The sequence below is a fragment of the Budorcas taxicolor genome, chromosome 8 (genome assembly GCF_023091745.1).
Source record: "Budorcas taxicolor isolate Tak-1 chromosome 8, Takin1.1, whole genome shotgun sequence".
In the NCBI taxonomy this organism is placed as follows: Eukaryota; Metazoa; Chordata; class Mammalia; order Artiodactyla; family Bovidae; genus Budorcas; species Budorcas taxicolor.
This window is the reverse complement of record NC_068917.1, coordinates 84,800,698-84,817,808: the sequence shown is the minus strand read 5'-3', so window position 1 is coordinate 84,817,808 and position 17,111 is coordinate 84,800,698. Positions and strand designations below refer to the sequence as shown.

Below are 17,111 nucleotides of genomic sequence, written 5' to 3'. Positions count from 1 at the left end.
AAAACTTCAAACATACAATAAATTTGGGAGAATTTTACAGGGAACACGTGCACCTAGATCCTACCATTCTCATTTTACTATGCTTGCTCTAGGGGGATCCTTTTGAAAAATGTCATTCTCCAAGGCTGGGATTCTAAATCTGTAACTCTGAAATGTTCGAAAAGAACCTATTTTTGTTTCTTTGTTTTTGTTTTTAAACTCCCCAGGTGATTTTGATGAGCAGCCAGTCTTGGAAACCACAGACTGAAGGAACTTGATGCAATAAATAAAGACAGATTTATCATTAGCCAGCAGTGTTCATTCTTTGTGTGCGTGTTGGGGGTAGGGGGAGTTCTGCTGGGCGTCTAAAGTCATTTTCTCAGTCCATCAGCATTCCTAGGAAATGTGTCAACCAGCATCAGTTTTGCAAGGGTGTGGACAGGTTCTTGGGAGGTGGCAGACCAGGTCTTCTCAGTACTAGAAGCCAAGAAGGATCTGGCTCCAGCCCCTCTTGATTCCTCCCTCTGAACATCACAGGCAGAGAGACGAACTCACCCTTCAGATGCAAGCCAGCTCCTGTCAACATTTGGGTGTTGTTATGGGCTGAACAAAATTTCCCCCAAAATTGATATGTTGAAGCCCCAGTGTCTCAAGAATATGACTGTACTTGGAGATAAGGTCTTTCAAGAGAAAATTAAGTTGAAATGAGGTCATATGATGGACTTTGACTAGATAAGACTGGTGTCCTTACAAGAAGAGGAAATTCAGACACAGACACAAACGTAGCCCAGTCCACATGAAGACCTAAAAGGTGGCCATCCACAAGACAAGGAGAGAGGCCCCAACAGAAACCAACTCTGACAACTTGGATTTCTTGGACTTCTAACCTCCAGGACTGTCAGAAAGTTAACTTCTGCTGTTTAAGACACCCTGTTTGTGGAACTCTGTTATGGAAACCCTGGAAAACGAATACAGGTACAGCGCGGGGGGCGGGGGGGCGAGGGGTTAGGGGGGCGCAGAGGCATCAAGCCTGGAGTCAGACAACAGGACAAGCAGACCCAGGCTCCTGCCTCCCCAACTCCCTGCTGAAGAGGCCTCCATCCACAACTGGTCAGAGTTGCCAGAGAAGGCACCACTGTACAGTGTCCTCCCCGTGGAGGTTGCAAGGCACCAGAAGCGTGTACCTCTCCAGGCACCAGAAGCGCTCATCTCTCCAGGCACCAGAAGCGCGCACGTCTCCAGGCACTTGTTCCTCAGAAGGTCCATTTCACAAGTGCAAGAAGCACTGCCGTCTATTTACGAGGGGTCCTCAGAGACACGGGCAGGCCCACCTGCGGCACAGCAGCCTCAGAACAGGGGAAAATGACAGGGTTCAGGGAGGCCTTAGCCCCTCCTGTCACACCTCAAACCGTCCCCTCACCTACACCAAGCCTCGCCTTCACACGGCCTCTTTCACTTATAGAGTAGAAATGAAATTTGGCTCACTGCTCCAAATCTTGAACCATGCAGCTCAAGTAAGTGAAGTTTGGTTCTACATCTTTTCTCACCAGTTTTAAGACGCATGATGAATTCTGAGAAGCAGCAATGTTAATTGTATAAAACAGCATCTTTTGTCATACCAAGGGTATTTTTTTCAGACAGTAAATTTTTAATCTTCATACTTAAATAAGAATATAAATTATACAAGTATACATGAAAACAAATATTTTCCAAGGACATAGCTTTGCTTTGTATCCCTGTAGCAATAGTGCCGTTACTATTAAATGCAAAATCAGAACTCTAAGTGTTGCTGTTTTTAAAATTGAAGTATAGTTGATTTACAATATTGTCTTACTTTCAGGTGTACAGCATAGTGATTCAATTATTTTTTCAGATTATGTTCCATTATAGGTTATTACAAAATATTGAATATACTGCCTGTGCTATACAGTAAATCCTTGCTGCTCATCTATTTTGTGTAAAGTAGTTTATATCTTTTAATCCCATTCTCCTAATTTCTGCCACCCTCTCCCCTTTGGCAACCATAAATTTATTTTCTTTGTGAGTCTGTTTCTGTTTTGTATATAGAATTCATTTGCATTACTTTTTAGATTCTTCATATATGTGATATATGGTATTTGTCTTTCTCTGACTTACTTGACTAATTACAATATTCTCTAGGCCCATCCATGTTGCTGCAAATGGCACATATCGTTCTCTTTTATGGCTGAGTTTTACACACACACACACACACACACACACACATAAATATATCACATCTTCTTACGCCAATTGTCTGTTGATGAGCACTAGAGTTGTTTCCATGTCTTAGCTATTGTAAATAATGCTGCTGTGAACACTGGGGTGGGTGCATGTATCTTTTTGAATTAGAGTTTTTGTCTTTTCTGGATAAATACCCAAGAGTGGAATTGTTGGATCATATGATGGTTCAATTTTTAGTTTTTTAAGGAACCTCCAGATGACACCACCCTTATGGCAGAAAGTGAAGAGGAACTAAAATGCCTCTTGATGAAAGTGAAAGAGGAGAGTGAAAAAGTTGGCTTAAAGTTCAACATTCAGAAAACAAAGATCATGGCATCTGGTCCCATCACTTCATGGGAAATAGATGGGGAAACAGTGGTAACAGTGTCAGATTTTATTTTGGGGGGCTCCAAAATCACTGCAGATGGTGACTGCAGCCATGAAATTAAAAGACGCTTACTCCTTGGAAGAAAAGTTATGACCAACCTACATAGCACATTCAAAAGCAGAGACATTACTTTGCCAACAAAGGTCTGTCTAGTCAAGGCTATGGTTTTTCCAGTGGTCATGTATGGATGAGAGAGTTGGACTGTGAAGAAAGCTGAGCACCAAAGAACTGATGCTTTTGAACTGTGGTGTTGAAGAAGACTCTCGAGAGTCCCTTGGACTGCAAGGAGGTCCAACCAGTCCATGCTAAAGGAGATCAGTCCTGGGTGTTCATTGGAAGGACTGATGCTGAAGCTGAAACTCCAATACTTTGGCCACCTCATTCGAAGAGTTGACTCATTGGAAAAGACCCTGATGCTGGGAGGGATTGAGAGCAGGGGTAGAAGGGGATGACAGAGGATGAGATGGCTGGATGGACATGAGTTTGAGTAGACTCCGGGAGATGGTGATGGACAGGGAGGCCTGGCGTGCTGCGATTCATGGGGTCCTAAAGAGTCAGACACGACTGAGCAACTGAACTGAACTGATACCGTTCTTCATAATGGCTACACGAATTTACGTTCCTATCAACAGTGTAAGAGGCTTCCCTTTTCTTCATACCCTCTCTAGCATTTATTTGTAGACTTTTTGGTGATGGTCATTCTGAGTGGTGTGAGGTGATACCTCATCGAGTTTCTATGTTCATTTCTCTAATAATAAGTGATACTGAGTATCTTTTCATGTGCTGGTTGGCCATCTGCATGTTGTGTTTGGAAAATATCTATTTAGATCTTCTTTCATTTTTTTATTGCATTGTTTGTTTTTTTGTTACTGGGTTGTTTGAGCTGTTTGTGTAATTTGGATATCAACCCCTGTAAATTGCACCATTTGCAAATATTGTCTCCCATTTCGTACATTGTCTTTTCATTTTGTGATGGTTTACTTTGCTGTGCATAAAGCTTTTAAGTTTCATAATGTTCCATTTGTTTATTTTTGCTTTTATTTCATTTGCCTTGGAGACTGACACTACTATGATTTATAGCAAAAAAATGTCTGTGTGTGTTCTCTTCTAGGAGTTTTAGGATGTCATGTCTTATATTTAGATCTTTAAACCATTTTGAGGTTTTTTTTGTATATGATATGAGGTAGTCAATCTAATTTCACTGATTTGCATGTAGCTGTCCAGCTTTCCCAACACCACTTGCTGAACAGATTCTTTCCTCCACTGTAGATTCTTGCCTCCTTTGTCATAGATTAATTGGCCTTAGGGGCGTGGGTTTATATCTGGGCTTTCTGTTCTGTTACAATGATCTATATGTCTTGTGCCAATACCATGGTGTTTTGATTATTGTAGCTTTACAGTATGGTCCGAAGGATTATATCTCATTTTGTTCTTTTCCAGACAGAGGGTATTTTTTATGTTTATTACATTTACTATCTTTTTCAGTCCTCTTAGATACAATTGGAACCTTTTGATAATTCTTCTGACCTGCTTGATTGCAATAAGTCATTTCCCCTGGCTCTGAACTGACACCATCACCATCACCACCAGCCAGCCTGGGCACACTTGCCTCCCATAGTTTAAAAATCGTCTTTGGCATTTCATTTCTTACCACATTCTGCATGGGCAAGGCTGCCCCTGAAGGTCTCCATAGAGGGAGTCCTCTGATCAGATAAAGTTCTATGTGTATATCAATTGCAAGAGTAAACAACTTGGATCAGTTTCGTTTTTTGAGGTAGGAGGTTCCACAGGTATCTCTTTTCACTGCTCCTTTTCCTCCTGAGGTTATTGTCCTACCTTTGAATACTACAACTTCATGTGTCTCTGTATTTCGTAATGGTGGCCCTTAAAAGTCTTTGGTTTATGACTCCAACAGATCACACTCAAACAAAGCTCGTTTATGACACTCCAGGTCTCATTACACCCATTTTGTTTCCAAGCTGTTTTTGCAGGTTTTCCTGCTCTGCAATCCTGTTTTACTTTCTCATTGTTGTTTAAAAAATTCTTTTTCTGTTTCAGGATTGCAATTACCACTATAATTCAATTGTTCATTGAGTCTCCTAATTCCAACCAACCACCTTAAATACTTCTTCCCCTTCAGTCCTCAAAGCCCCAATTCTGTAAGTTGGTTTGTCTTGGGGTAGGTATCCTCCTGACAGGAAGAGAGGGTAGTCATTTTAGAATGGAAATCTCTACATTGGGCAAAGTTACTTTTTCTGAAAGCTTGGTCTGTCTGATCCAGTATTAAAGGATGACCACACCAAGGGTGACTGATGAAGTAAGAGTAGCATTCATCCTGAGACGGAGACATTCTCGAATGTGGACACTTGTTTCTCCTGAACCCTCAGTTATTCATTTGAAACCCTCTAGTTGCTGGAGGTTGCAGTCAGGGAGGGGATGAGTAAAAGTGCTGAGGCACCCACATTTAGTGGAACCAGAAAGAGGGGAGCATAGAAAGAAGAATGTGTGTGCATGCATGTGCCTGTGACAAGGGTAACAACTGTATCTCAAGTAGCAGCAGATATTCAGAGACAAACAGCCAGGAGTGACCTTGCCCATCAACAAATTTGATCATGCCCATGTGGTCTGTTTTCAGACCTATTTCGAAAGGTTCCTCCATTATTCCGTCCTCAGATGCCCCACATGTCTCCAACTGGTCCTGCCTTAATGCCCTGAAATTTCCAACTTGGCAACTTATTCCTCTGGGCATGCTCTAAAAGTCCAAGTTAACTTGCAAATGTATTGTCTAGTGGCCTCATCAGCCACTAACATCTTGATGCTAACTGGCTTATCAGATTGGGCAGGCTACAATTGAGCTCTGCTGTCTGGAAGCCTTGACAGTCATTGACACCTCCATGCGAAGAGGGTTATCAGACAAGGCAGCAGTGAAGCTGGCTTTGTAGGAAGGGATGAAACACAAACAACTTTAGAATGGTGGAGGCAGCTGCTTGATGAGAAAGAGCCACCTACCCTGGCAGAGAGTCTCAGAGAAATGCCAGAAGGTACCAATGCATGGGGCTCTGAGAACACATGTCTCAGAATAGATGATCTAGGAGTGAAGAGAAGAGAGGGCCTAGTACTGAGATAATTTTCAAAACCTGATTTCAGAAGAAGGAAAGGAAGGGCAAGCTGCTATTGAGGGAGAGCATGTCCACTGTGGTCTCCTCTCCTTCCTGACCTTTCAAGTTCTGACACCAAAGGTTCTATCTCCCTGATTCACTAAACCACCACTGCCCAACTTCAACAGTTCACATTCAAACCAAGCTCATCTTTGCTCCCAACTATAAAGCATTTGACTGAACTATGACGTTAAGACCTGCAGTCTTAACTAGTGGAGGCGAGACCACGAAATCTGGGCAGCTCTGTCTGTAACCTCTCCGTTCTGTATTATAAAGGGGTAACTTGACAGCAGGCTCGTGAAGCTTCAGGGCCCCTTCTCCCACAGTTCCCCTTCATGGCCCTGTACTTGATTTTGTTTGTAATTTGGAATTCCTGAAGAAGCTGTCTCCCCTTACCAAACTGCATACGCCTGAGACCCCACCAAACCTGGGTCCACCTCTCATTATCAGCCTTGGCCATACTCACAGAGCAGGTAGCCAAATGTGCTTGCGTGAGAGTCTTCATTTGCACTGGGAAAGGCAAACTCCACAATTCTGCTGGAATTTGCCTGCAAAACTAGCTTACCTAACAACTTTATATTATGGGCCATTTAAAAGTTGTTCGCTAAGCTGCTTCCTCTTTTTCTTATTCCCTTTCCTCTTTCATATGCTAGATCACTCTACTTGTCGATGTACTTATACCTTCTTCTTCCTTGTCCCCACCCACTCTCCCCAACCCAGGTTTATAATAGGCTATGAACAGAATCCTTTGATATGACACCGAAAGGTAGTCTTTCAGAGGGAAATGTTGGTGGGTTTGTTTTCCCAATCATTATAACACAGAACCCATGTTCAGCTAATATCCATTTGAGACCATTTTATACTAAAGTCAACTGGTATGAAATGATAACCATTTTTTGGACCAGCTTAATCCACAGGGCTGCCCAGTATTCCAATGTTTAATTACTTAATGTATTTTAAACACAAACACCCTGTAAACTCAAATGACCCTGTTAAAGAATGGTATATCATCTTTGGGATAAGGAGATGACTTGTGACTCTTGTGTGGGTGAGGGGTGAAGGGGGAGGACACCACATGTGCCCAGTCCTGTCTGACTCTGTGACCCACAGACTGCAGCCCAGCAGGCTCCTCTGACCATGGAATTTTCCAGGCAAGAATACTGGAATGGGTTGCCATTTCCTACTCCAGGGGATCTTCCTCACCCAGGGATTGAACCCCTGTCTCTTGCGTCTCATGCATTGACAGTGGCGTTCTTTACCACTAGTGCCACTGAGAAGCCCCATTGTGACTTTAAGGTATTGTTTTATTTTGTTTTAATGAGAACGTGTACACACCCACCCACTCCTAATCACACTGTCAGCCCAGAATGAGGTGAGAAAAGGCAGGCTTTTCTTGAAGACCAGCTAGGTAACTCCCGATAGTTTCAGTATGTTACCCCTTCCCCCTGTATCTGTAATTCATCTTTATTCAAAACGGGGTACATTTAAAATAGCACCTTTCAGCGGTCTGAACGTGAAACAGTTTACCCTGCAGGTTTGAGTAGATTAAACATTGCAGCAGAGTCTCTCCTGAATAGGACTTTCCATTTAGGGTAAGAGGCTGAGAGCCACAGCACTTCCGTCTAGCCCAATCACCCAAGCTGGCCTCGTTTGGGAAGGCAGCGTGGGTGGGAGCGTTTGGGTGGCATACCCCAAAAACCACAGTAATTGGAAGGGAAAAGAGCAAATATCAATTAGTGATTCCTCAGCCAGCTACCAATCTTGGTTTCCAAGGGATTCCACTTTAGTCTTACTTCAGAAGTAGCAGCTTCCCAGGGACCTGCGACAGAAGCTGCACGAATCCACATACATCTTAGTACACTGAACATTTCCCCGGGGAGACTCTTGTTATCTGCGCGGCTTCCCTGGCTCTCTGCCTCCCTGTCAGCCTGTGGGCCTGTCAACCAGAATGCTCCCAGCTTCTCGAGGCTTCCGTGGGAATGCGAGCGGGAAAGGGCTTTGAGAACTGAAGACAGGAAAGTGGTGTTCCTCTGCAGCGCTCTGGGCACCCCTCATTTCCCGGAGCGCCGAGGATGCTAAAATGAGCTTCCCTGCTCCCCCCCGGCACCGCCCACTCGGGGGTTTGGGCAAGTGGCTATTTGTTAGCAAATAACGTGTGTGGGGTTGGGGAGCACTAGGTGAGGAAGGCGAGATGTTGAGCGGAGACCCCCCGCCCGGCGGCCCCCCGCAGACAGAGCCGCAGGGGGCGGGGAGGGGCGGCAGGGGCTCGAAGGAGCTCGCTCGGCGGGGCGCCTCCCAGGAAGGAGGGGAGGGGAGCGCCTGTTTACCCAGGAGGGCTGTGCTGATAGCACGTTCCTCGAGTTTACTTTGCTTTCCTTGAGTTTATTGTAAAGGGGTAAAGTTTTCGGATCTGTCACGTGACCCTGACAGGTCCTGCCTATGGCGCGGCAGACCACCCACGCCGAGGGCCATGGAACTGCTTAATAGAAACAGGCTTGTAATTGTGAGTCCGCGCCGCACTCCGCCGAAAGCCTCCGGCGGCCCAGCGCGCCGGGGTTTTTACACTTTCCGTTCCTTTTGTAAAGACGGAGGAGGAGGAGGAGAAGACGAAGACGAAGAAAAAGACGACGACAGGGAAGACAAAGAGATCCGCGGCGACAAGACTAGGGGGAGACGAGGGAAGACGGGAAGAAGACGGAGAAGCAGAGGACCAGGAAAGGGGGGCCCGGGGGGGAAAAGGAATTGATGTGAAATCCAAGCGCAGCGTCCGCGCCATCGGCACCCGCGCTCCGGGCAGGGCTTGACGGCCGGCTATGGTGAGTGCAGCCGGCTCGGCCGCCGCCGCCACCTCGCCCTCGCGCGGCGTGCGCCCCGGGAACGCGGGGTTGCGGGGACCGGCGGGCGGGCGGCGCGCCGGGGCCGCGGGGCTGGGTGGGCTGCGCCGGCGGGGCACAGGGGCGCCGGCCCGCGCCTCCAGGCTCGCTCGCTCGCTCGCACGCTCCGGGCCCCCGCCCCCCGAGGCCGGCCCCGCGGGGCGGGGAGGGGGCTGTCTGCGGCGGGCCCGGCCGGGGAACGGCTCCGAGGGGAATTCTCACGGAGGGGGTCGCCTGGGATCCCATTTTCACGCTTGAAAGGGTCGCCACCTTGGCTTCCGCTCATCAGCCTGGTGGTGGCTACTGACTGCCAGCGGAGGCAGAGCGCTGGGGATGGAGGGCTGGTGCGAAGTGACAGCGCCGGGGGGAGGGTGCGGGCCGGGAGCGCGCGCACCCGGGCGAGTTCTCTAGTCTCCCGGGAGCTCGGGGAGGTCTGCCCGAGGGGCTGGGCGTACGCTCTCGCACCCCTACCCAGTGTTCTCGGCACCTGGGCCGGGACTCTGAGTGGGACACCCAGGGCTAGGAGAGAGGTACCTTATCAAATCTCGAAGCGCAAACATCCTTCTCCCGGTCGCCGTTGGTGGGAATAAGGGCCAAAGGGGCTTTCCTGGGTTCAGGAAGGGGCCACGAGTAGGAGAGGTATGTGTTGACTCTTGCACGCATGGAATTGGGCATTCTGGTGCCTGCCAACCATTAAAGAGGTGGGCGGCTAGCCCGGTGCTGAGATGGCCAAGTAGGGCCTGAGAGGGATCCTTGAGGTGGGCCAGACTGATCCAAACCCATGTAGACCTGGTGCCAACCATGGGACCACAAGACCTCCAGAGACTGTACCTCGGAGGTGACATATACTGTGTCTTCAGGTATTTAAGTTCCTGCTAAACATGACTCCTCTTGGTGGATGAGCAATAAACTCCAAATTTTCAGATCCCGATTTCCATCACCTAAGAAGAACCATATGGATTGTTGTCTATGGAAGACACCTAGAGACCTCTGTTTTCATAGACATGGGAGAAAAGACTATCTTCTTTCCTTTCTAGCCTTCCTTCCTCTCTAGGGAGGAACCATATGAAAGAACAGGAGGTAATAATAAAAACCCACTATGGGTGGTTCCAAGTTTTTAATACTTTGATATTGAGGTCTTGAACTCCTACAACAGTCCTTTTTCAGCATTTTGTGTGTTCGTTTTTTTTTTTTTTTTTGGCTCCAGTAGTTCAACATGCAATTAATTGCCTCTACAAAGAAAGACAATGCCTTTTGGTGTCACCCTTTGTTACTGTAACTTATTATTTCTGGGTGGTATAAATTGTTGCCTCAGGTGCATTGTGTACCCATGTTGTAAAACAAGGGCTTTCAGTTGTGAGTTTGTGTGTGTTCCAGTTGTCACCCAGCTTCCTTCCACAAGGCTGTGTTTCACAGCCTTTCGCGTTTGAGTCTAAGACCTTTTTCTTTTAACATGTTGAATCAAGGTAGACACCCATGGGCCCATTCTCAATTTGGGGTATTAGCTTCATTTCAAACTCACTGAGAAGTATATCTAATTTCTGGTTATAACCTAGTCATAAAGTAACAAGCTATTTGAGTAGGAATTAGCACCATTTGGAATTATTTTGTGAAAAAATGACTTAAAAAAATCATCTTCAATTTTCTACAGATAGAAAAACTAATGAGGCAAATCAATATAGATTGAATAGATTAAAATATCTGTCTTCCCTATTTTGTCCTTTCTCTCTCTCACACACACACACCTTTTATTTTCTCCCGCCTCTGCCAGTGTATAAAGCCCTATTGAGACGTGTAGGCGTGATGTGTAAACCGGATTAGCAGTATGAAAGAAAGACACACAATAAGCTGGAATTGTTTTACTTCCCTTTCATTTCTCATGCCTATATCTCTAATAAATTTGTTGCTCCAGCAGTGGGTCAAAGGGATCATGTTGCTCAGCTTCTTTTTCATGCAAGACCCGATGGCAGAGATCACTGAAATGAATGGTGTGCCTTCTGCCAAATGCAGAGTTTGATATGGATATATTAGATGAGGAGATAGAGACGAGGAGAGAGATGGACAGAAGAATGTTCAAAGTTTGGGTCTTTCCAGAATACATCTCTGTCTCTTAAAGTAATGTTAGGCTAAGAAGATATATAGACAAGGGAAGAAATAAATATAAGGGTCAATGCTGTTTTCTTTCAAGTTCATTGTAGACTGAGCATTTTCTCTGCAGTTAGTGACATTCCCAGCAAGAGAATACCAATCGCTTTGGCACCACAGAAAGTCTTAAGTCCCTTTTCCAAATTAGTATGTGTATCTGGAGTAATAAACGTGAAGAATTCCGGGACCTTCTCGGGACATCTCCTTCTACCTCTACCAGCAACCCCCCCCACCTCACCCCCCACCAAGCTCACTGCAAGCACACACACACAAAAAAGCCAGTGCTCCTGGGTTTGTGCTGTAGACCCCTCATTTACTCTTTTGTAGAATTGGGAGCAGCTTCCCATTAAAGGAGATCAGGGGTAATTAGCAGCATTATTTTGACAAGTTGGCTAGAGCTGTTCCCTTTCCTCCAGTTCTGGGGAGGGGGAAATACGGGAGGAAACAGAAGGTTGAAGGGAGAAGGGGAGGGGAGTCATTCTTAAGGGGGTTACATTCTGGGGCTGCTGAATTGGTTTTTTCCCTCCCCCTTTTAGACTCATTTTCTACCATCACCTTTAAGCAAATATAAAAGCTGCCAATGAAGAAATAATAAGGCACTCTTAAGGAGCCAAAAAATGGCTTGAATTGAGTCAACTCTTATCCAAGGTACCTGCTTTGAACTGCTCAGGTTCTGGCCCTTCATGCACATCCAGTGCCCTGGGCTCTCTATCCACAAATAGAATATCACTTTAAATCCCCAATTCTCTCCCCACCGCAGCCTCTCCACAGGAATACTTGTGGGACTTAATGTAATGTTTGCAATTCTTTGCATTTGTGGAAAAGAGTATTAAGCTCAGTAGATAAAATTATAACATGGCCCAAAGGTCAAATTACTAGAATACATCTACTCTTTCATTCATTTGTACTCTGCAGATATTAGCTAAATTACATTAGATTTTAAAGACCTAATTAGTTGGATCTGAGAAACCAATGAAAAGTCAAGTTCCAGCCTGGTTTCTCATTACTCCACCAAGTGCAGCTCCCACAGTTTCTTATCACTGGAATGTCCAAACACAAAGGGCAGATGTTTTATTTCAATGTCATCATTGGGATAATCAGATGTCATTTTTGAGATGTGTGTGGTGTGACCATGGTTATTTGAATATTGGAGTAGAGAAAAGATATAAAGGAATCATATTTAAGAGTCTAAAGAATGTGTTTTGAAAACTACAAATTTCAATGAAGTCTTGGATCATGACAGAGACCAAAATGACAATTGATGCATTGAGATGGACTTTACTTGGAAAGGGAAAATGGGACACTCAAGAAAGAAGGCCAGCAACTCCTGCTGGTTGAAAAGGCACCAAGCGTCTCACTTGTTCAGTGCAGAAAGGCCACTAAAGAGATTTTTCCCAGCAGACACCTTTGCAGCCCTGGCTCCTCCTGTCAGCCTCCTCTCAGGTCTGGAGAATCCTGGTTGAAGTTAACAAACCCGGTGTGGCGCAGCGGTGCCCTGCACAGGGCATGCATATTAAAGCCGACAATGCTTACAAATGTAAATAAGGGCAGATTGATTAGGAACAACATTATCGCTGGGAATGTCGAACTCACATGCATCAGCAATGAGGCAAATTGGGGGCAGCCTCAGCCCTGACCACCCAAGTCGAGCAGGCTTTTACACTGGCTCCTCTTCCTTTCTTAAAACGTTACAGAAACAAGGCCAATTAGATCCTCAAAGTAATTCATCTCCGTGTATGAAAAAAGCAGACCACAGGGGAAGCGGCCACTGGGGGTGGGGAGATTAAGATAGCGCTTGTTAGAGCCCAGGCTGGGGATTGCGTCCTGGAACCCATGGTAGAATTTACAGGCCGAGACTATTGTCTGAGATACTGAAAAGTTAACCTATCAAACAGCGGGTGAGGGGGCTAAGGGAGCTGAAAACCCCAGAGATCAGTTTAGGAATTAAGTCAAACCCAGGGAAATGAGCCCGAGTGAAAGAGGTTTTGTCATCGAAATGGTATACATGTAGCTGCGCGGGGAGTAATAGGAAATTGTTGTGTGTGCATAGCTCATCATTTCATTTTAGAATTCCATAATCTATACTGAAATTGCAATAAAGTAAAAACTAATGTTTTGGTCTGAAACATTGTATAGAATTTCGTAAAGAAAAACATAGCCCTGCCTATAGCTACATGGTTACCTTTGCCACACAGCAAGCCTCATATATAAGACTGACGTGTCTTTTTAGGGGTACCACCCCCAAAACCTTTAAAAATTAATTTCCAGCGGCACGCACAAAACGGTTTGACTTGAAACGTCAGTAGAACCATTCAGTGAAAAAAAACAGAATAATATATCACGTGTCCCGATATGCTATTTACCAAACATAATAAATACCAGGATATTGCTCAAAGATTAAGCTTGCTCTCAGTCGAGCCCAATATTCCTGCGATCTTATTTATTAACGTACTGTCATTTGAAATGCACGCTGCTTGTCTTTTCTGGATTTTCGCAACCCTTCCTAGAGCCGCTCACAAAATCACGAGCTCCTTCGGAGTTTTAAGTTTTGAATTTACGCGCTGGTCGGATACTCAGGTCCTCCTCCCGATCTCGTGAACACCACCTCAGACACTTCTACTGTCTTTGTCTCTTTATTCTGCAGGACGAGCCATCCAGCCCAGGGTACTGCACGCGTTTCGCCAGTTTGGGATTCAGAGGGCAGGGCCTCCCAGTGAAACCAGGAAGGAGAAAAGGCTAGAGGGAAGGTGGTGAGGCCGGTAGGAAGCGGAGAGAAGGGGGAGAAAAGAAGGGAGGGTGAAAAAGGAAGGAGAAAGGAAAGGGGAGATTGAAAGAAGGAAGGAGGGGGGAGCCGCTGAAGAGGAAGTAAGGCGGCGGGGAGGGCTGGCCGACTGGCCCCCTGCGGGAGCCGCGTGGGCCGTCCGGGTGGCCGGCGCGCCGGGTAGCAGTTCCTTTCGGGACGGGGCCGCTGAATGGGAAAGGACCCGACCGATAAGCTATTGGCCGACCACGAGGAGGCCGCGCAGGCATTGGACGACGTAAGGGGGCCGGACCGCCTTCAGGAATGTACTACGGCGCGTCCGGCACGTCCGTCCGCGCCGGTGGGGCGTGCGCCTCCCTTGGGCTCCCAGGAGCCAGCGCTGGAGACTTGGAGCCCGCCTGGCGCTAGCCGAGCGCATCCAGTTCCCTACCTGCTTGACCAGGGTTGCGCAGGAGTGGGGAGTCCGGAGCTCGGCGCGCTCGGACACGCGCGCGCGCAATAGGCCTCCAGGCCCTTGGAGCGCGCGCCGACTGGGCCTTAGGTCACGTGGTAGCGTGGGCTCCGCCTTCTACCCCGCTCCTCCCCCTTTCCCTCCATCTGGGTTTCTTTCTTTCCTTTCCTTTCCTTTTCTTTCTGTGTTTTTTTTTTTTTCAATGAACACACACCGTGTGCATCTTAAAGCCACACAGCCCCATTTCACGGCTTCAGTCGGCTACTTGCTGCAGGGAGTGCCTCTGCAGTTCAATACTGTTTTTAAAAAAGAAAAAAAAAGTGGCGGTGAGGGGAACCAAATACTAAAATGAGACAGAATAGAGAGTTTGTGGGTCTGGTCTCTATCTCGGGGAGGAACTTAACTTGCAAAAGAAAAAAACTGTCCAAAAAAAATTTTTTTTTTAATAAAAATCGGAGCCGTGTAGGCAGTTTAATTTGTCTCTGACCCCAGGATCCGCCTCCGACTCGCAGGTTTTCTGCCCCAACGGGAAGCGAATCCCCCTGAAGTCTCCGTGACACTGGCTGCAGTGTCCGGACAGGTCCTCGCAATCGGCGCACAATTTGTTTCAAATGAATCCTGCATCAAAGCCTTTATTCTTTATGTCACGCTACTATTAAATATAACAGGATGCGTACCAGGTTGGGAGGAAAGGTTTAAAAGATTATAAATAAACAGGGACTTGTAGTTAATGAAAAGGGAGGAGGGTCCAAATGAATCCAAAATAAGAAAGCTTTTCTCTCTTTCTAAAGAAAACATTTCTGTTTCTCCGGTTGTTAAAAGGATTCTGTTGTTTCTTCTCTACAAACGTCGCATTAAAGATTCAAATAAAAACGCCTCTGCCTCCACGAGACTGCTTCTGTGTCTGGATTCCACGTTTATAAAACACTGACTCCTTCAAACCTGGACTGTGCTGCTGTGGGGTTTAGAGAGGGAAAACGGAGAGGGGGGAGCGAATTTTAAGAAAAGGTGGCTTTTTCCAACGTCCTTACTCTCCTCTTTAACTTTCCATTTTGTTTATCTTAATGCGAGGCGTTGTTCCCTGCGAGAGCCCAAGTCTTCTCTTTGGTTATAAAAGAAAAGAGAGAAAGGGAAAAAAAAAAAAATCTGGCACACACTGGCGCACTATCCACCACCCTGTCATTATTGGTGCAGGCCTGGGAATTCAAGCTGGACCTCCCAGTATTTGCTGCAGCTTGAGGCCAAGGTGCCTCTGAAAGGGTTTTCTTTGAAGAAATTTCTGAAATTGTTTAAGCGCTTTAAAAAATATTACATTTTCCCCCGTGTCTATCGCGAGGCAAATACTCGTGTATGTGTGTGTGTGTGTGTGCGCGCGCGCGCACGAGCAAAGCATCTTACAAAAAGAAGACACTGTTGAAAAGGAATAAGAAAGAAAGGGAGGGGGAGCATTCCTTAATGGAAGTATTGCATGCGAGAAGGTTGGCGCTCTCGGAGGCTCCCCCCGAAGCCCGGGATGCACACACTGGGGTTGCCTACCTGGGTGGTCTCTCTACTTTGGTGAGCTGTTGCTAAGCAGCTAATAATAGTCATGTTTGCTGAGTAATTTCTGCCCTCCGCGAGCCAATCGCGTTGCAGAAACCCAAGCCATCTGACAGCCCCGGGGGCGGGAGCTCCAGCCTTTTTCTCTTTCGCTCGCTCTCTCCCCCTCCACCCCCTCCCCTCCTCCTCCTCTTTCTCCAAATGGAGAGAGTTCTTTTTTTTCTTCTTCCATCTCATCTATTGAATCAAGGAGCTGCTGCGGCCGCTGCCCGCTGCACACACACAGAGCGGAGTCCCCAGGTCCCGGGAGCGAGAGAGGCGCGCTGCACTGGGGCAGAATGGTCCAGCGGGTCAGCGAGGAGCACAAGAAAGCAGAGTCCGGGACCAAGCAGCCACCGAGAAGCCAGCAGCCAGAGTGCAAGCAGCCCGAGCAGCCCGAGCAGCAGCTTCAGGAGCCGCCACCGCCAGCAACAACCGCCGCAACTGCAGCGGCGGCGGCGGCTGCCCCGGCCCGACAGCGCTGAGACCCGCCGGCCGCCCACGAACCCCGCGGCGGCGGCTCTGCCTTTACCCTCCGCGGCCGCTCGGGCTACCCGTGAGACGCCGAGAGAGTCAGCGAGGCCGGCGGGAGCGGCGGGGATTTGCTGGCGCTTTCTGCAGTGAAGGGGTCGCGGCGCGGGGCGGGAGGCGGTAGGGGGAGTTGGGGACAGCCAGGAGCGCCGCGCGAGCGACCGAAGGACAGGCTGGCTCCACGCGCCGGCTCTCGCCCTCCGGAGAACTGGATGTGGGCAGCAGCAGCCGCAGAGACCTCGGGACCCCCGCGCAATGTGGCAATGGAAGGCGCAGGGTCTGACTCTCCGGCAGCGGCCGCGGCCGCAGCGGCAGCAGCGCCCGCTGTGTGAGCAGCAGCAGCGGCAGCAGCAGGTCTGTCAACCGGAGCCCCAGCCCGAACAGCCGGCGGCCAGCAGCGTCCTCGCTAGCCGAGCGCCAGGGCGCGCCGGGAGCCCGCAGCGGCGGCAGCAGCGCGCCGGGCCGCCCGGGAAGCCTCGGTTCCCGCGGCGGCGGCGGCAACATGGCCTCGGCTGGTAACGCCGCCGAGCTCCAGAACCGCGGCGGCGGCGGCAGCTGCAGCGGGGCCCCGGGCCGGCCGGCCGGTGGCGGGAGGCGCAGGCGGACCGGGGGACTGCGCCGCAATGCCGTGCCGGACTGGGACTATCTGCACCGGCCCAGCTACTGCGACGCCGCCTTCGCTCTGGAGCAGATTTCCAAGGTGCATTTCAGTCTCTCCTCTCCTCCCACTCTCTCTTCCCTCCTCTTCCTCTTTGGAATCGTCCCCGCCACACACACACACACACACACACACACACCTCCAAGGGGGGAAAAAGACAAGTGGGGATTGAAAAATTCAAACCCTCCCTCCGGTCCTGGGAGGAAAGGGCTGTCGGAGGTCTGCAGGGGGTGGAGATTGTGTGTGTGTGTGTGTGTGTGTGTGTGTGTGTGTGTGTACGTACGCGCCCTCCCCAGCGTGCCTTTTCCGGAGCACTGGAAAGCGGTCCACAGTGGACCACCTCAAGAG

At 48.2% G+C, this 17,111-nt stretch overlaps 1 protein-coding gene across 1 annotated transcript in view; it reads left to right on the top strand.

The window, feature by feature from the left end:
• Positions 1-16,607: 16,607 nt before the first annotated feature.
• Positions 16,608-17,111, top strand: part of PTCH1 (patched 1) — a 58,698-nt gene continuing 58,194 nt past the window's right edge. The window contains exon 1 of the mRNA XM_052644817.1: positions 16,608-16,805. Coding sequence (XP_052500777.1) covers positions 16,608-16,805 — 198 coding nt within the window. The remainder of the gene's footprint in view (positions 16,806-17,111) is intronic.